Source organism: Enoplosus armatus, chromosome 16 (genome assembly GCF_043641665.1).
Source record: "Enoplosus armatus isolate fEnoArm2 chromosome 16, fEnoArm2.hap1, whole genome shotgun sequence".
NCBI classification, from domain to species: Eukaryota; Metazoa; Chordata; class Actinopteri; order Centrarchiformes; family Enoplosidae; genus Enoplosus; species Enoplosus armatus.
In genome coordinates, this window is record NC_092195.1 from 663,923 (window position 1) to 684,674 (window position 20,752).

Consider the following 20,752-nt stretch of genomic DNA (forward strand, 5'->3'; position numbering starts at 1 on the left):
GATTCTGATTCTGATTCTGAAAGTGGGTGACCCGACAGTAGAGAGAGGCTGCATATTTTCTACAACACAACGTGCTGCTAAGTTGTCCCTGGGTCACAGGAATAAAAGGACAAGCAGCTAACAGATGGCTGCTTTCGAGTGAGTTTGGCTCCAGTGTCCACGTGAGATCTTGGGTGCTAAGGGTGCCTGTAACTTTGAACAATAAAAGAGCACTTAACTGCTTGTCAGCATCTAAAAACCACTCAGATTACAGATAGAGCCTTGGAATTCCAAAACGTTAAAACTGACTGACCCGACGCTTTCATCGAATCACCGCCTACACTTCGGTCGGACAGCCCCAAGGGACATGATGGATGTTACATGTCAAATATCAGGAGGCGATTGTGACAAAAAGTTCAAAGTGATGCCGCTCACCACTGGGGTTTTTTTTTTTTCGAAATGGCACTGTTAACATGACTCAGTTACAATTACAAAAAACAAGCAAAACAATATGACAGGTCTGTTATTGAATGGTCCAGAGACAAAGCGCTGTTTACTGTATTCCCTCAAATGTTCAGGCATCACATCGCTCATTGCTCCATTTGTCCCTCTGCAGGTGTACAAGGAGAAGCTGTACGGGAAAAAGTATGTGTGGTTCCTCATCGGTTGGTATGCAGACAACTGGTTTAAGATCAAGGACCCATCCATTAACTGCACTGTGGAGCAGATGACAGAGGCCGTGGAGGGTCACGTGACCACCGAGATTGTCATGCTCAACCCGGAGACGGTGCGAGGAGCCTCCAACCTGGTAAGACGAGCATTGTACTGCGGCTCATCAATGGCGCTCAGCTGCAGAGGCCGCCGTGAATGTGCGACGAATGCGCGAATCCAGCGTTTATATTCTGATACAGCGAAATAACTGCGCACTTGAAATGTGTAAAAACATCCTCAAAGCAATCTTGGATTTCTTGGGATTTCTCAACCTTTTTGCGGTTGGGATCATTTATACCTGAATTCGTGATAGATCTATTTGTCTCACAGTTTTCCTAGAATGAAGTGTTGTGCCATTGATACTTCTTCTTTCTTCTGTCTCTTTTTAAGATACTGACTCTAATTTCCAGATGATTACTGAGACAAGGGAAGCTAAAACTCTTTTTTATGATGCTGGGCCTCACTGATCACTGTACAAAAACACAACTTTATAAAAGGGGGGGAGCGTAATGCACATTCAATATTATTGGCTACCAAAAACGTCAATCCATATCTGCGACAAGTCCCTTCCTTACGTCATGTTTTTACAGGAAACAGAAGGCAAATAGCACACTGCTAGCCGTTTCATGGGGAACCTCAAAACCTGGGAGAGCTCCAAATATCTTCCATAGAAACCCTGTCTGTATGTCAACAGACCCTATTTATATACTACAGTAATTCGCTTTGCCAAATATGTTTTCGTAGGAAATGTAATTGCTACCTGGGGGTTTTGTTCACAAGCAACAGTTTGTCCAACCCCAGGGGGTGTGACATCTTTATACGTCATAGAACAGGTAGGTTTAGGCCATTAAAACACTTGGGTAAGGTTAGGTAAAGTTGGTGGTTTTGGTTTAAGGTACGCTGTGGGGCTTTTCTTGCAAACACATTTACATTAACATTGTAGTGTTCCTCACTAAAACACATAATGTGTATTGTTTCCTCATTATGCTGAGAGAAAAACATTCTGTTTCAACATATTTGCTGCTGCAGATGTGTTAAATATGGGACAGGGTTGCAGGTGACTTGGCCCCAATGTTGAGAAACATTGTTCATTCAACGTTTGTTTGAACTGACCTGAATATTAGCTGTCATTTATAAGTACACGGGTGGGAAAGCTGAGTGTTTTGTTGCGCAGGTGCTTGCTGGGTAGTGTGTCCAGGATACTGCTCTGCATGCCGGTGCTGGCGCTGAAATGCCATGGGACGCAAGAGGGTAGGCTTTTATTAAGGCTCAGAGTGTGTTAACCACTGGCCCTGTTGTTGTCTGGAAGTCCTGTTGGAGTGAACAGGGGAGCACTTGAGATGAAGGAATGGGCTCTTATTGATCCAAAGTGCAGTGACGTGACACTGAGGCACGGGCATCATCCGGGGGGGGGGGGGGGGGGGGGCAGGTCTCTGCCTCTCTTCTTCAGCTCTGTGTTGGAATACACCAGCTACCAATCACCTTTCCTCTGGCTCAGATTCTGACAGTGTGATGGCCTGACCGCTCATCTGATCACTGGATGAAAGTCTTTTTACATTAACAGCATGTGGGACTCAGTTGGCAGAGTGGGACGGCCATTGATTGTAGAGTTGGTGGTTCGATTCCAGAGCTCCTCTTGCCCGACTGTCCTTGAGCAAAAAATAAGGATGAGGACCGTGATTTAAAAAGGGAACACTAACTTGCCTGAGACCCTGAGGCGGGGAGGTCCTGGTCACCCTCATAGCCCTTTCACAAGGGCTATGAGGGTGACCAGGACCTCCCCGCCTCTTTCACAAGGGCTATGAGCTCATATGAACTCATTTTCCATTGTCATGATGGTGTGCTTACGTTCGATTCATTCAAAACAGACTGAGCGTAAAAAACCTTGCTCACGCAGGTTCTAAGAAGCCCACTTGCAACTTACGCACCTGAGATCTGTCAATCTCAAATTCACTTAAAATTGACAGCACCTGCCTTACAATCAGCGATTTCCCCTTGATATCCCAAAGTGGCCTGAACTTGGACAAACATGGGCATTGCGTGATTACAGCGTGTCCAGATGACGGGCTAAATCCACGCGCAAATCTGACAGATCATTTCTTGGGAGACGATAGCGACTTATAAACCCACGGGTCATTCCGGCCTCTGAAAACCCTCTCCCTTCTAAAAGCGCGGTTTTCAATGTCTTCAAATAACACAACACCAGCCACGGTTAGGTCTTTCTAATTTGACACAGTATTTATAGATTGATTTATTTTTTAACTCTTCTCTTGTGTCTGGCAAGTAGTTCGTCACACCTTTAACTGCTAATTCCTGTCACATTGTTGGTAAAGCTAATGTAAAGTTCACCACAGGCTTGGCGCAGGGGTCCCAAACTGCAGTACCAGCAGGGGAATCACTTACGTCATGGCTTAGAGATGAGACCATTTCCACGTCAAAGTGAGGTTTTGTAAAGAGCTGAAGTCACACTTAAGATGAAAATTGATCCTAAGTCTGTTTCTGGCTCACTGCCGGACACATTACCAGTTTCTCCCTCCATCCCTGTCTGTTATGTTCGTTGGTGCTGCTGCTGGCTGCAGTGGGAGCAGTCTCCAGTGGCATGTCCTGGATGCTCTCCAGATGCTTCTGTCAGCATTGGAGCCAATGTGACTGTGGTCAAACATTTTCTGTTCTCCTCCGAGCCTCTCCTTAAAGCTATCTCCTTTAGTCAGTCAAGTGTTTTTACTTCGGGCATTGGGTAAACAAAAAAGTGCTGAATGCTAACCGTATCGCTTTCTTTTAGGATTTGTATAGCACTTTCCTGAGCAGAGTTACAAAGTGCTTCCAGCAAAAATGCAAATAATATTATGAGAAGAATTTCAAAGTATAACACAGAATAAAAAAATAAAACCAAAACAGGATAAGACAACAGTCCCAAGTTAATAAAGGCTTTCAAATGAATAAAAGTGAGGATGATACTAATATGTTTTAAGAAATGATTTAAAAGACACTGCAAAGTTGGCTAGCATGAGATACAGAGAGTTCCAAAACTGAGTGGCATGGACAGAAAAGGCCCCCGTCACCTTGGGTAACAAAGTGAATGGTAAGAGGAGGGCATACACACTCTCACAGGTTAACTCTGCTCCCTAAATCGAGTCTGCCGGGGCGAGTCGACCCGACTCTTGACAACTTGGGGGTGGAAACCAAGGGAGCCACTGGCCCTCTTTATGATTGGCAGACCTTCTCGAGACAGTTTGGCCAGAGGCTTGTTATTTCAAACAACCGAGTCCTGACAACAAGTTCAGAAATGAAGACACAGTGGATGGGACAATGGCGTGGCCCATGGCACAAGAAATGGTAGCACCATCATGTGAGAAAGTGCAGGACCCCTGCACCACACTGTATACGCCTATATTTGGTGCGGATTTCAAATTTTACCCCTACTTCATTAACATTGTCACACCAGGTCACACACCTCCTTAGGGCCAGCATCCTTCGGGACATTTTACGGTCCTTCTTCCCAACCCAGCCTGTAAAAGCATTAGCTCCTCAGAGGGTTTGGGGGTTTTCTCTGAGGAGCTGTGCAGGATGAAGAACCGGATTGGCGTAGTTTTGGTGCCTGACCTTTTTTTTGGACAATCACGAGAGAGGCCCACATTTCTGCCTGTCTATAAATGGTCCAGGGACACACCTGAGTGAAAGGGTGTAGAGGAAATTCAAATTAATTCAAGGCCATTCAATTGTCAAACAACTGAAGAGGGCTCTTGCTCAAACATCTTCTGTGTTCTCGTCTTTTCCCCTGCTTTTATCCTTTACAGACAAAAAAAAAATACTGAGAAAAGAAACTTCCAGAGAGACTCATTCATTGTATTCCACACAAATGTAAAGGGCTTAGGCAAAAAAAAAAATCATCCATCAAATTAATGGCCATATTGCGCAATTCGTCCTAGAGGAACATCTTCAATTCATGAACAACTTCAAACATTTTAGACAGTAGTTCACCTCTTTTGGGTCCGCTGTTTTTTTGCTAGGAACAATGTGAACACGTGGCTACCCAACAAATAAAATGTTATTTGTATGTTATTGCACTACTTTTCTGCATTGGATGTCCAATGCATTAAACCGGTGTCGCTAAGAATCGCAATTTGATATGTGACAATATAACGTTAGGATTAAGTTAGCCTAGTTGTCTAACAGTAGCCGGTTCGCTATCCTCTCTGTTTTAAAGCAATTTGGAGCGAGATGGGAGGCTAGCTACAGAACCAGACTGATATATATCACACATCACAGTTTGCATCTCAATATTGGACCTACGGAAAAATACATCAACACTAGAACAGACAACCAACCTGGCTTAATGACACATCAGCCAGTCAGGGAGCTAGCTAACTTACGCTATTACTCTAACAGTTTTCAACAGCTAGCTACTTGTTACTGAAGATACTTAATGTTACTTAACGTCTTTCGCTAATATATACTATACTAAAATTCTCTGATTCAGACTAACATTCACTCACCCCATGAACTCTTCTTTTCTTTGGGGCGGTACCCCAACCCCCGGGCTTCCTGTAACGATAGCTGGTGAGGGTGTGGTCACATCGGAAGTGACCAATCACAAGAGGGCCAGTGCCTTCCTCGCTTTCCACCACCAAATTGTCAAATAATATAATCTGCTTGTGAGCATGTTTTATTGCCCTCACAACATATGACATAAATCTGATGTCATGATAAAAGAGAGCCTAAAATTGATCCTTGGGAGACACCACAGGTAAGGGGGGGGGGGGGGGGGGGGGGGGGGGGGGCAGGCATGGATGAGGACTTCCCAATTCCAACAGTAATACACCTATCACAAAGGTAGGAGCAAACCTATCAAGGGCCGTGTCCTTAATACCAACACACTGATCAATTAAAGATCAAGAAATCCATCGATTATGAATGCGTTGAGCTTAAGAGTAAAAATAAAAAGAATAAAAGTGGAAGCTTTGTAATAGGCCTAAAATTGTTTAAAACCAGTCGGTCGAGGGTGGGCTTTTTCAGCAAATGCTGTACTATTGTATGCTTAAAACTATACGGGAAAGTGCCAGCAGAAATATAACAGTGAATAGTGGAAAGAATATTTGGTCAAATGGTGTGGAAAAACAGCTTAAAAAGTGGGTATGGAATCTAGAGCGGTATGAGAATTTCATGGAGGCGACTTCTTTTATTATTTATTTGTTATTAACAGACCGTTCAGTTCAAAATAGGTGAACAAAGGAACTGGCTCAGGAGAGATGTATATTTCATTTGATGGGGCAGAGATAGTCTGTTCTCTGTTTTATTAATAAAGTGATAAAGGAACTCTTCACATTTTACTGGGGTGTTTCAGGGAACTGGGTAAGAGGAGGGCTGGTCACTGAGTCTGTGGCCTGAAGTAGAAGTTATAGGGTAATAAAAGCTCATGGCGTGCCCAAAAACAGACAGGATTCATCCTCTGGGGAGTATCAGTAGAGTTCAATGCCGTCTTTCCATTAGATTTTGATATTTCTTACGTAAAAGTGGAAATGTTGGTCTGATGGTGCCAATGGAAACGTCAGAGGGTTCAACAAAATCATCAAGTGTGATCCTCTGAGGATCTTGAACCTTTTTGGTCCAGGTTGATGTTGAGGGACAACCAGACCTGTGTTGAAACCCAGTTTCGCCGCAGTTACAATTGGCCCTTGCTTGGTTGATATGTATTTACTGTTAACTGGTGTTAGTATGGATATATCATTGTATAGTCTGCAAGTCCTTCAAATGCAACTGTAAATGGTGCATGCTGCAGGTTGTGCGGAGTTTTGAAATAAATGGGAAAACCCCTTTTTCTATAGGGCTCTTGCAATAAATGACAAGATGAGATTTTTTCTTCATGATTAAAATGGAGGGTGTTTTCAAAGGCTGTGCCCCATGAGACAGTCTGAAATGAAGGCGATAATTGTCTTCACTTTAGGCACAGGTGTGAGAGGAGCTGGATCGGCCTTGGATCAGTGGATCACAAGATGAAATGTTCATTCACTTGTAAAGGTGGAGTGCAATCAGGCGTTCAGACAAAAAGGGATTGCGTTGGGGTGGGGGGGTGAATACCATCCAGGAAGTCCGGCTTGAGTAGCACATCTATGAGCTTGAACTTTCTGGAAAGTTATCACAGTGACATTCATTTTGTCTTCTGTCTTGACAATCACAATGTAAACAGGAGCATTACTGAGTTGACATTACAAAGTAATCTACAAAGAATATGCACCTACAGCAGGGAAAATGATCCAAATGCAGACAGACGGGGATAGCTCTGTAATTAATTGAAAAAGATAAAGATACAAAAGCTTACAGGCAAGTCCGAGCAGATGTAACAGAGAGTCCACGGATAAATATGAATAGGGCAGGAAAAAAAAGATGCAGGCAGGAAGGCTTCAATAAGGGTTCAGGTACAGGTTCCTGGTTTCAGGGAAAGGGGTTTTCAGGGCTCCGGTTGCAGGGTACAGGTTGCAGGTTACAGAGGCTTGAAACATTGACAGTCTGGCGGGGAATGAGTCCGGTAAATATACTGCAAGGCTGATTATATATCTGATTAGAATGAATTAAAAAGTGAAGGTGCGATATCAGTGCCACAGATGCAAGCGGCTCTCCCACACTCTCTTTGTGCTCCCTCTGCAAGATGCTTAACACTTAAGACGAGACTTGACAAATGTCTTATTTTCATTTCTCCAACCCTTAGTAACAATAACCGGATGCAATGAAGAACTGTCGTCAACATTCAATGCACATTGTGCCCTAATAAACCAGCCACCGGGCATCATTACACAGCATCACTGCAAATGCTTGCATCACTCTTGTCAGGTGAGAGTGTTTAACACCTCTGATATGTAGTAATTAAGGTAATTGGGTGGCACAACTTTTGAACCGATAATGAAGGTCCATTGCAAGTGGGGAAATGCATCATGGGAGCTCTAGACAGCTTTTAGATTCAAGAAACAAAAATCGATGATTAGAGTGTGCATGCTTTTTGGGAATAGGTGCAGGGGCGCAGGTGGATGTGGGGATCAGGTGACTGGACATGGCAATTATGACTGTGAAGTATTACTCTTGTCTGTCAGGAGCAAAGGCAGAAGTACCTTGACATTGTTATAGAGCCAGAAAAGTTCATTTGAAGGGAGGTCTGGGCGGATAGTCAACAAGGTATGTGGCTTTGACACAAGGGGCCGCTGTTTGTTTCCTTGTTTCCCTTTGACCAACAATCAGCGCTGGTTTCTTTTAACCGCAACCACAGTCTTTCCCTAACCTTAACCAAATTTTTGTAACCCAAATCCCAAGCAGGTTGTTTTGCCTGAAGTTTTTGCGTCAGTATTCAAAGGAAGTGCTTTTTGGATAGTCGAACAGGGTCTAAAACCTTCCTTCCCCCACACTTTTCCGACATCAGAATTGGAGGGGCTGCATCTGACAATATTTAAACTTTTCAGAAGTCAACAATCTGACCATCACGTCCGCTTTACGGTAGCGATTAGTCAGGTGTGTGGGGTGAAAAAGTAGGCAGGATTTTAACGGCTCTCTCAAGTTCTCTTTCGTTTTTTAAACTACTTCCGTCACTTTTTGTACGTACAAACGGGGAGAAACACCATGAATGCCTTCAAGAGACAAGTGTTTGCCGTCCAATTTAAACAGTTATTTCCCCCTCGCCCCTCTCCATGGCAAAATGGCAATTGGAGGGTTGTCAGATTCCAACTCAGATGCAAGCTCCTGTCTTTGCGCCCTCAAGCCTCTCCACCGAGAGACACCGGGTCCGCTGCGTGCTTTCAGTACGCCAGTGCACTGTAATGGCGAGGGCTGGGAAAGCTTTAAATAGAGTCTAATCTGTCAGCCAGCCGCAGCAGAACTGGCGGATCTGCAGGCTAGGATAACAGTTTGTGCAGCCTGGCCTCACACCTGTGATGCGCCGGCGTAGCAACGGAGCAGACCCGCTCGGCGCAGAGGATGGATCCGCTTCAGAGCTCTGTGTGTGCCTGAATCTGAACAAGACTAGAAGAGCTTTGACGAGGGCGACTTTGGAGGCGGGCTATAGGCTGCCCACCCGGTCAGAAGTTACAAACTGTACTGGCCGTGCTGTTTTTCATTGGCTGAACAAAAAAAAAATAAATTTGAACTTTTGGTTGGGTGGGCAAGACGCACGTTTGGGTGGGCTGAGCCCACCGCTGCCCATAGCTACCGCCGGCCCGGGATTTATTACAACTTGGGTTTTTATTAATCTACCAAGGTACTTGCTGTATGGCCAACAAGCACAAGGTCACACAGTTTGTAAAGAACACCTACCTCAGAGGAGCACTTGAGTTATTCATGACGTTTCCTACTCAGTCAGAAAGTTTGTTTTGATGTGCATTCAACACATTCAGACCAACTGACCCAGATGTACCAATTTAATGGACCGAACATCATCAATGTGTAACCAAGCGCTAACTCTCGTCATGTCATCTCCTCTGCAGACCTCCCAGGAGTTTCTAGCCCAGCTGATGTCTAAACTCGGGGGTAAAAATTCAGATGAGACGGGCGGTTTCCAGGAGGCCCCGCTGGCCTATGATGCTGTGTGGGCCTTAGCCCTGGCCCTCAACAAGACTGTGGGGCCCCTAAAGGCCAAGGGTCACCGGCTAGAAGATTTCAACTACAACAACCGTGATATCACAGCTGAGATCTACCGAGCCCTGAACACCAGCTCCTTCGAAGGAGTTTCAGTAAGTACAAAACCGAGAGGAGAGAGAGGTGGGAAAGGGTTGAGAGTTCTGGATAGTAATATGAGAGAGAGAGAGAGAGAGAGACGGTAAGAGAGGGGCACTGTGTGAAGGATGGAGGGGGATAATTAAAATTCTGCCTTTTCCTTTCAGGGTCATGTTGTATTTGACGCTCAAGGTTCTCGAATGGCCTGGACTCTGATTGAACAGCTTCAAGGTATGCCACAGCACATCCCTGTTTTAAAATGGAATTAATTTTAATAATCAGCTTATGAGATACAGTGTGCGGTGATCTTGTCCTTTCCATCAAATCGTAAATATATATCCATAAAAATATATATTTATATATTGAAGCATTTGCCGTGTAACATTTTCAAACATAAAGTCAGATTGTGTGCAAACTATTGTATGTTTGTGAGGAGTTCATGCGGCCAGTGTCTTTGGCAAAGGAAGACTGTTCTTTTTTGCATGTGTCACTTGAAGTGTGGGAAAAAAATGAACTTCTGCATAAAACGTTAATAGCTCCTTGAATATTTTATTGAAAGTTGGCCAATTTCAGAACAGCCTCTCTCACCAAATTAGCTTTTATGAAACCTAGAAGCAGCCAGCTTATCCTCAGTGCTGTTCCCAGGCATCAGTGTTGTTTGAAGAAACATTATGAAAAGTGATTCACATGCATTCAAACCATAGACTGTATATAAAGATGGCCGACGCGTCTCCACTTCCTCCCCACTGTACAAAAAGGAAGCCAAACTCTCCCGGATACGGCCGCTGCCAGAGTCTGCGCAGTAGTGATCGCGGGGGTAGAGCCGCGGTGCAAGGTCCTGCCCGTGCACCCGCCCCACCCAATCACAGCTGTCAATATTGACATTTTTTTTTTTTATAGCATCAAATAACTAATTAAAACCAAACTTATGAGAAAAACGAACACTTGAACAAACATCAGCCTGATAAGAACTACCTAAAATAACAGACACCATCTTGGGAAAAAGTTTGTATTTAATGTGTACTTGCGTGCACCCATCTGCTAACATGGAGGGGGCCGGGTTTATGACCTACACTGCAGCCAGCCACCGGGGGGGTGATCAAGATGTTTTGGCGTCACTTTTGGGGAGCTGTCACGTCGTCCATCTTTATATACAGTCTATGATTCAAACCTAGAAGCATGTTGTGATGTGTGATTAGCTAGCAGGTTAGCAAAACATTTGACCGGGTGATTGACCCTCCTGTGGATCTGCAAGCCAGCGCAGTTGAACAGCTGATTGAGCTGTCATGGCACTTCCTGGTGTAAAGCTGGATTTAGAGCTCTTGAAATCAGTCAAGTCCAGGCTTGATGTGACAGATGAGATGCACATTCTTGAACACACCCAGTGACTTTAGGCCACAGTGTGACGGGCAAGTCCCGCGATCTCATTAAACATGGTAAGTTCACATGAACATCAGGGTAAAAAGTATCCAATAGCAAAGAAATGTCTGTGGGTATGGTTTGTGGTCAAATTTCAGATCCATGATTTGGGTACTCAGTCAAAAACAGTTGGGTCCCCCTGACCTAGATAATCATCTTGTAGTAATATAGAATTCATAGAACCATAGTTAAAAACATAGTATGCTCTATGGAAGTGTTTCATGAGCTAAGGCTAACAGTGTGTCCAGTGTTGTTCAACAGTAGTCTACAGCCACTGGAATAAAAACTACTTCTCCTCTACAATTAATGATATTATCACTGTGAATTAACCCACAGGATGTTGGATGGTTGTTTTCCCATGGAGTAGGATAGAGATGGCTGAGTGATCACATGGCGATGGAAGTGTCTTATCTGTAGTGGCACAAGGCTCCGGTTGGCTTGCTGCCTTTTGATTGTCCGAGCCTGTGTTCTCTACTCAGTCTGCCTGAGCTTTGTGGTTCTCTGACAGTGCTGAGACCTGTGACTATTTGGGACTGATTAAAAATTAAGCTTGTTTTGCTGATTTTCTTTGACTTTGCTAGCCTTGGTCATCCCGCAGAGGGAGGGTCGGTGATGAGCTGCAGTTTGTTTGATGGTAATTGGAACCGTGCTGGCCCTGGGCAGTTCTTTGGTCGAGTCTAAGCTAAGTGGAAAGATAGACATGGAAATAAAATGCTCATTCAAGCCTCTTGTCAGCTTCTCAACATGAACGTTAATTGGCTTTGCTACAGCCTTGCAAGTTGTAATAGTAAGTAGTTGTTGTAAGGCTTTGAAAAGGTCAAGGAAGTTTGTGTTCCCCTGAAGAGAGATGTGCTGTAGTACGTGTGTGTGGAGGGAGAATCGGTTGCTGCGTACAGTAGAGGATTATGCTGTAGCCAACGTGTACAGCCCAAAAAATATAAATACATTTTGGGGCTACATGTAAGCATGTAAACACATTTACCACAGGCGATGAATGGATGATACCACCACACATCCGTCTATTGATGGTTGCCATGCTGCGATAGTCAATGGGTAAAAATCTGTCGAATCCTAGGATGTGATCTGTATCTGGATGGCGATTTGTGGTCATGCTACACGGATTGGGTTTACACATGGTTGAGATCTAACCGGACTCCAGATATGGTCTGGCCAACTCTGATTGCATCGCATTGGGGGTTCTCTGGATGACTTCTTGAGCCTTTTATGCGTCCACAATTCTAACTCACAATGCAGGGCCGGTCTGCCCGTTGGGAGCACTGGGAGAAGCTGATTGGCCCGGAGTGTCAGACCAGAGATAAAAATGCAAAAGTGGGTCAATCAAAGTGAACCCACCATGGGGCAGCCACACAGTTGCAGTCTCTCAGACCATAGGCCCTCAGACCATAAAATGGCAATAACAAGAATAAAAGAAACAAAATTTACCTGGAAGTATGAACACGCATCACAAACCAGTACTGTTTGTTGCGTTTTGACAGCATGATGGTGACTTCCAGAAATGTTGATTTGGTCCAACAGCACTGTTTTCTTAAAGAAAAAAAAACATTCCAATACATGAAACTATGTATGGATCGCTTGACTGTCCACAAACATGCCTCCGTCCAGCTAACACGATTTCACAATGTGTTGTAACATTCCTTGTCATTTGGAGCCCTAACGTGTGAGGGTTAAAACTGCAGTGCACAATATACAGCCGTATCCGTTAAATTAGTGTTTGATTACCTTGGAAGACAATCTCTGGCTGCCGTGAGATTTTTTTAGAGCTTTCAGAAAAAACATTTTCCAAGACTTGGATGTTGATATGAACATTCATTACAAGTTGGAAACTGGTCATTATGGAAACCTACGATAGAGGATTACATCAGAGTGAACATTGGGACCGGCCTACGACTTCCTTAATGCAATGCAATTTCTGCTTAACCAGGATTTTGTGGCAGAACATAAGACAATGTTGGATCAATCTTAAAGAGGAAACCAATGGGCCACCTGTCATGGGGAGGGAGGCATTCTGATTTGATGGATGGGTGTAAAGGCAGGATGGACTTCATAGTTACACCCACTGGTGCTGCATAAGAGCAACCCTGAACATGAACTGTTTCCCAGGAAGTTGCGATGTTCCCGGGAATTTCAGGCCCCCATGTCATTGAATTTTTAATACAAGGGTGTCACGTCCTGTATTATTGATGAGACTGTAGGTCTTTATTCCAACCCAACGTTAAGGTCTATGTGCAGGCTGGAGAACCGATTCAGTGTATTTAGAACGGCTAAGCGCTGTAAAGAGCTGCAGAGATGGGTCTTGATTCTCTATGTGCTCTGCAGTATGAGCAACATTGGGACATTACATGGGGTTACTTGATTTAATGGTAATGTGGGCACATGACAAAGACGACAACTTCCTCTTTCCTCAGAAGTTTGTTCTTCTGAGGTCGGAAAGGTTCTGTGAAACAATCAAGACCAGGTGTATTCTCCTGGATTGATTCTCCCTGATAGCTAATGAGCCACACCTGAGACCAACAGCAATTATCACCTCATATTTCTGCTCATTTGGAATGGCCAATTGTGCAACACAGGTGTAATTTACACAGCGGCTGGACTGTTTCACTTTCAGGGCCTTGGTTTTGTCTGTACTTGCTCACTGCTATGGCTGGACTGGGACACCTGAATGGAACAGCTTGAATGTTTTTAGTTGCACCTGTGTTTTACGGCCTGACAAAATGTCTGATAGGAGATTGGTACGTTGAGCCCATGTTTCTTCAGTGATGGGCAGTTTCTCATCCCATTGGCTTGAACTTTGCAGAATGTGGAACTGTTCAGATGACGTGCACATTTCCAGTGTCCTGTGTCATTTTCGCCTTTGAAATCATTCTCTTATTTGGCAAGCGAGCATCAAAGACCTCCATATATCCTCCAAACATTTTTTATTGTTTTTGAACCGCGCTTTGAATATATTAAGCAGAATGTGCCTTTCCTGTGAGCTTTGTGAGCTCTTCATGACCACAACAACAAAGGAAAAATAACTCCAATAACTTCTTCATGTTAACTACTCGTAATGAATCACTTTGAACTTTAAAAAGAGTAGAACACTCACCAATGGATTATTTTTGTGGGTAGTCTTTCTCCCTGTCTACACCAGACATGTTTCGTTGGTACTAATGCCTAAATAATTAATCTGGCAGACATACAGAATTCATAGAACTGTATTTACATACTAACTCTGGTTTTCGTGCCTACACAGGCCGTGTTTTACTCATGCACCAAAGGTGTCTAGAAAAAATGAATTACTAGATTACTGGTAGTTGTAGATATAGTTCCACAATTGTGAATGAGCCGTTCTGTGGTGTGCAAGACAACATAATAGATTTTCATCAACAGCATAAATGAAAGGTCAGGATTGCCAAATTTCAGGGCAATCCATCCAATCGTTGTGGAGACTTTTCACGCATAAGGAAAACGATCTCATTGTGGCGCTAGATTAAAAAGTCAGGGGACCACTCGAGTCAATAGAATTCATTCCTTTGTGAGACACAAGGTCTGGCAATATATCCCACAGCTGGACCAGTGGTGGACCGACCGACCAACATTGCCATCCCTGGTGTCCCGCTGCTGGTGTGGCTAAAAATGTAGAAAAACAGTAGCCTCATCCTTTAAATGAAGAAACAAATTGAACCAATAGAATAAAAGCACATGGTAGGTTTTACAGGTTTTGTTTGGTTGCGGAGGGCAGGGACCTCAGTTATACCTTACTTATTAGCTTTAGCCACCTCAGCCCTCGCTGTAGGGCATAATAAGTACTTCTTGGTAGAGTCCTGTTAGTTGACTGTAGGACGTATGCCCAATGATTACTTGACAATTAGCAGTGAAGTCCAGTGTTTGGTGGTATGCCCGTGGGGCACTGAAGTGTTGTTACAGCAAACCAGGGGAATGTGCTGAGAGCTGATGTTTCTCACATGGGTACGTGAGAAGGACAAGGACGCGGGACTACAGCCAGTGACACTGTACTGAAGAAGTAGTTCCAGCACGTAACTCCCCATAACACCAAAAAAAAAGAGTACACATTAAAGACATGAGATGCGATGTGTTAAATCAGTGGAGCTGTAGTGTTGGTGTATTTTGGAACTTTGTACAGAGCCAGGCTAGCTGTTTCCCCCTGCTTCCAGTCTTGATGCTAAACTAGGCTAATCACATCCTGACTCGGGCTCTGTACTTAACACACAGGGTTAACACATGAAACCCTTTCTTAGGCTAAGAAACCCTTTTTTTTTTTTTCAAAACCCTTTTGTTAAATGTGAAGTCCAGCGGTATGAGAAGGTTGTCGAAGTATAGTCTGATGTTGACACAAAAAATAATGATTTAAATCGGGACATATTTGATCAAAGTCGTGAGCAAGATTAAGAATCTGACCGGGTATTCATTGCCAACTTCACCTACTTCACAGTTTTTGATACTGCCTGCTAGATACCCAGCCCTACCTGCTAGAACATTCATTAGAGTTAGACACATTATAGCCCAGTGTGACCCTCTCTCTCTCTCTCTCTCTCTCTCTCTCTCTCTCTGTATGTCTCTTTCTCACAGGAGGGAGCTATAAGAAGATTGGATACTACGACAGCACTAAAGGCAACCTGTCCTGGTATGGGAATGACAAGTGGATAGGTGAGGCACATGTATCTTCCTCGGCCCCTTTTATTTCTCTCTTTACCGCCGTCTGTTGCACCCCGTCTGCCTTCTGATCTCCTGTTTTCACCCCCAGTTTCCATTTACTAATCAAACATGAGAGCCAGTTCAAAGCCGTGACAGCAATGCCTCAAACTTGGAAGATGCTAGTTGACAAAAGCCAAGCCAGACAGCACAGGAGCAATCTGGGTGGCGGTGTAATGGGATTGGGCCCCACGACCTTGACTTTGTGGAATGAAATTGTGTTCCCTGAGCGGGTACACAGGGGAGCTCTGTGTGCATCCGTGTCAGTTCTGCCTCCCTGAGCACTGACAAGATGCAGATCCAACAGTGGTTAATGCTCTGAGGGGGGGGGGGGGGGGGGGGCGGATACGGATCGACATTCAGTTGTTTATTCTGTTTGTGTGTTTGTTCAACTGTCTGCCTCAGACGTTGAAATAATATTACATTGTCCTTGTTATAACTTGTTATATCGAAAGGACCGTTCCATTGCTTTGGAATGTCCATTTAGTCCCTTTATTGCAAATGCCGTTTATGTATACTGTAAATTCTCAAAAGGTGTCTGGAGTTTACCTCAATAGAAGGGAGAGCCCAGGCGGTTATTTGTAATTTTCCCTTTTCTTTTTTTCTATTTTAGTAAGACATCTCCCTGTCGTCTGACCTGCTCCTGTTTTAATTTGCTCCACACTTCCTCCGTGTTTGCCTGCTCCTCTTGATAAATTCAACATGATATGTTAATATTTCCACAGCGCTAATGCCATCAAGCGTTTCTGCTTTGCCATTTTAATACCGGCTTATATTTGAGAATTTGCAATATTTTAAAAGACCATTTCCAACGCTGTTGACTGTCCCTTTAGTACCTCCTAACACATCAGGTGCATTTTATATAATATTTTCCAAAGTGTACTATACAGTATGTTGTATTGTCCTATGCCCTAAACCAGTGGGGGTCGTGAAGCCCTCTTGATTTTAAGGATGTAAGAATTTTTTTATATATATATATATATATATATATATATATAAAATATGATAAACATGCATTTAATTAATTTCTGTGAAGAAGACAGACAACTAAATGGAAGGGTCATTTTCAAAGTCTCTATCTTTATTTATTATAAAGCCAGGCTGCTTGGACTATTAAAACTAATTCGTAGAAAATCATAACACGGACACAGAACTGTGGTCCTAAAAATATAAGGAAACGTCGTCTGATACATTACAATGTCCACAGGGAATAGTCTGTTCAGATTTTTGTACAAATTATCAGTTTTACACAAACTTCCTGCAGGTATTGTTGTTTTTTATGCAATGAATATAATGATATATATATATATATATATATATATATATATATATATATATATTTATACATATTTCAAAAGAAGCACGCTACTTTTTCCCCTTTTTTTAAATTGTATGTGGGTGTGGGGTGGTGGAGGTCATCACTGTAAATACAATGGTAAAATAGGGGTCCCTCAAGAAAAAGGTTGGGAGCCACTGCTCTAAACAACCAAAACTTTCTATTCATTTCAGTACGGTATGAAAATGAAAAGTAGCGTATCTGCAAGCCATATCCCCACCAATCCTCTGAAAACTGAGCTGCCTAAAATCTGAAGTGATTTGTCAACATCTCAACGACACAAGCCGAGCTGTCATGTCCCCCTGGTGGTGTTCAGCGTCACTCTCGTCTACTGTCGCTGAAGAGCGGTAAGCACTGATACATTGCTGGCTGTGTGCCAGAAAGTAGTTGTTTTGTTTTTTTTGTAACCAAGCCAACAGACAGGAAGGTCATCCAGCTGCCCCCCCCCCCCGGCTCTGACATGATAAGACCCATGGGAGGGCCGGAGGAAGTGCCCTGGCCTCCTGCGTTTTTGGTGTTTGACCTTGCAGTCCTGCTGCCCCCGGTGAGGCTGTCTGGGCCATCTGGGCTGCGTTTGGAAGTCAGCGGATGCTTTCGGACAGCGGATGAGCCCGAGTTCACGTGTGCGTGACAGCCAGTCGCCCCGAGGCACTCGTCAAGATGTCCTCCTTTCTCCCCGCCGCCATGGCCGGTCAGCGCCGTCCTTCCTGGCGGTGAACACCAAAAATAGCTAGGGCGGTGGTGACATGACAGAATTAGGCCTCCTCAAGATGACCAGGACTTGGTTGTTACATTGGTTGCTACATGCTGTTGTGTCAACGCTCTGGGTTCAGTTCAAGACATATTAGTTATCTCCTCCAAATTTCTCTTCTTCCCTCTTACCTTGTTTCTTCCTTCTCTACTTTCCCTCTTCCTTTCTTTACCATCCATCCCTCCCTAATCCCTTTAACTTCTCCGTCTCTTCTCTCCTCCTCTGTCTCACTTTTATTCTCCCAGTATTTGTTCACAATCTCTTCTCTTCTCCTCCCTCGATCTTTCTCCTTGTCTCCTTGACAACCACTGCTGCATTGCTGCCTCTCTCTCTCATATCGCCGTGGTAACCATTATGGGGCCAGTCGCCATGGCAACATACTGTCCCGGTTCCACCATCAAGGGCAGGGAGAGGTGTTAGTGTTGGAGAACACATTTTCCTAAAGGACACTCGCTTACACACACACACACACACACACACACACACACTCTCTCTCTCTCTGTAACCCACGCACATGCACAGGTGTGCTCTGTATCTGCCTTCAGCAAACACACCCACTCCCATGCACGGCGCGTAATCTCCTCATGAGTTATGAGTCTGGATCTTGTTTTTTCTTTTTTTCATTTTTTACTGCAGAACACTTTGCTTTATTGACAAGGCATTTGTGTTGTAAACAGGGTGAGAATAATTTCATGGAAAATGCCAAAACAAACGGGCAGAATCAAAACCGAAGTTTTGACTCGATGATGCCGTCAGAAAGGGGTGGAAGCAACAAATTACTTACAAATTAACTAACCCTAACCCTAACTTTGACCATTGCATGTCACTAACAATATCTAATTGAAGGGCTCCTTTAAAGAACGTGTCTGTGAGCACCCGCCCCCTTTGTATTTAGTCTTTTAAAAAACTGGACCAGGTCTGAATCAAACAACCAATCAGAGCAGTCAAGGTTTCCGTGTTCTGATCTCACACTCCAATCCAGAAGGGGGGAACCTTCTGCAGAAGCCCTTGTTCGTACAGAGTTCGATGTGATCCGCCAGTTACGTGCTAGCTAACCCCTGATTGGTTGTTTGATTCAGACCTGGTCCAGTGTTTTAAAAGTCTAAATACTCACAGACACGCATTTTCTAAAGGAGCCCTTCAATTGGATATTGTTAGCGACATGCAATGGTCTCTCTTTCCGTCCCTGGTGCTAGAGGAAAAATCAGGGAATCACCAGAGTCAGTGGGAATCATTCTCTGGGGAACATGTAAATGAAGTGGTGGATCAACAAACCAACATACTGGAGCCATGCCGTTAACACGGCTAAAAATGAATTGTTTGGACAATGTGCGTCAGACACAGCCTACTAAAAAAAAAAAAAAAAAAAAGTTAGCTATGTAGGCGAGTGACATTTTGCTTTTCTTAATAAGCTTGAGGTTTTTATAACATGCAGGAGGCGAGTAACATACATACTTCTTTTTCCAGAGCAAGATACCTCGACAACTACTGGCCAGATTTCCATGAAATTTAGTAGCAACATTTGGGGTCCCCAGAAGATTTATAATATTTCCAGCGACCTTTCCTTCTAGTATACACACAAGGTCAAAATGTCACCGTGAAAATCAAATCAAATACCAGCAATCTGACGCCAGTCCTCAAATGTGTTCAGCAATGTCGGGATCCCAGTTGGATGATCAAACATGTTAGGAAGGGATCTCCCGGTGGCCGGTGTGAACAGGAGGAATGCCGACAGCAAGAAAAACCTGTTTTGATATACACATTTGGGTACATTGCTGTAAGACAGACTTGGAAAAATTGTGAACTTACATGTAAACGCCAGTCCTAAATTATGATATGACGCCCACTGATTCTGATGTAATCTACAGAAAACAAATGCCTTATGTCCGGGCCAACGCTGTAATTACGTTTGCTGTTGAGCAATTAGTAAGTGAATGGTCTTACTTATATAGTGCTTTTCAACCTTCACGGTTCCCAAAGGGCTTTACAGTTAAGGTCACATTCACCCCAAGTCATACGTTACAAGTAAATAGATTACATTTTTTTTCATGCATGATGTTAGCTGACTGCAAAATCCAGCCACTGTTACAGACTGAATTTTGAATCCACTTTTTGTTTTGAAAAGATTTATTTTCCTGGCGTCGCTTCCATCTGCCTCACATGTCGTGTTCCCTGAATATAACATGAATCAAACATAGCGGCCGTGTGAATAAAGAAACACTGAGCCTTTGAAGTGAGATTCTCAAAGTCATCTCTGCGTCAGACTCTGAAGTGTGACACGTGAGATCCTCAACTGCACACGAAACCGGCAGGCAACGCGTATAGCAACGCGTTTGTGAGGCAGAAGACCTTAAGACTCCACGGCAATGGCAACGTGGTTGCTATTAACATCTCATTCAAACATGCCAAGGCTCACAGATCTCACACACTGCATCGCATGAGGCTCCTCCTGTCACTGCTCAAACGTGTGATGCTCTAAAAACGCTGCCAAGTAGGCAACACCAACGCGTACACACACACACACACACACACAGCTGTGTTCTCACACATGCTCTGCCATGCATGTTGTAACTGGAATGTAAATTTAATGGAAGCAGTGTTTCCCGCAGGTTGAGAATTTACTTGGTGGTGTTGGGTGGCGCGGCGGGTTCAGTAATAAACGAGTCAGACAAAGGTTTATGAATAACTCAGAGCTAACTTACGACACGTCACTTTGGGCTTTTCAGTACCGCTCAAGTGACATGGAGCCCTTATTGTTCCATCTGGTGAAGTGAGTGCATGTCTGTGCTTGTGGTACCGGACAGACCCAGTGAGGGTCTATAAAGACTATATCCTGCTTCACCCTTTGCCCCCCCCCCCCCCCAAATAAGAAATCCATCAATTTAACGCCCGTGCCCCTCCAGCTGATCAATGAGAAATGAGGGGTACGGGTCAGACGCATTCTTCCTTCTGTACAGCCCCATGCATTTTAAAAGCCTTCTTAGTGTAGGCATACTCATCACAGTATCCTCCACCTCATCACAATATGGACTGGCTGGAGTATTTATATAGCACCTACACCTGATTTAATATATATATAAACCAGCACTAGGTGCAGTTGTTCAGTAATTATCAACAGGTAATTATCAACAATATATATATATTGTCAA

General features: G+C 43.9%; 1 protein-coding gene across 2 annotated transcripts in view; it reads left to right on the plus strand.

Annotated features, from left to right (window-relative positions):
• gabbr1b (gamma-aminobutyric acid (GABA) B receptor, 1b) overlaps nucleotides 1-20,752 on the plus strand; it is a 102,262-nt gene that overhangs the window by 58,932 nt on the left and 22,578 nt on the right. For both annotated transcript variants that reach the window (XM_070921872.1, XM_070921874.1), the window contains 4 exons: nucleotides 596-787; nucleotides 9,156-9,401; nucleotides 9,552-9,615; nucleotides 15,394-15,471. In XM_070921872.1, the coding sequence (XP_070777973.1) occupies nucleotides 596-787; nucleotides 9,156-9,401; nucleotides 9,552-9,615; nucleotides 15,394-15,471 (580 nt within the window). The remainder of the gene's footprint in view (nucleotides 1-595; nucleotides 788-9,155; nucleotides 9,402-9,551; nucleotides 9,616-15,393; nucleotides 15,472-20,752) is intronic.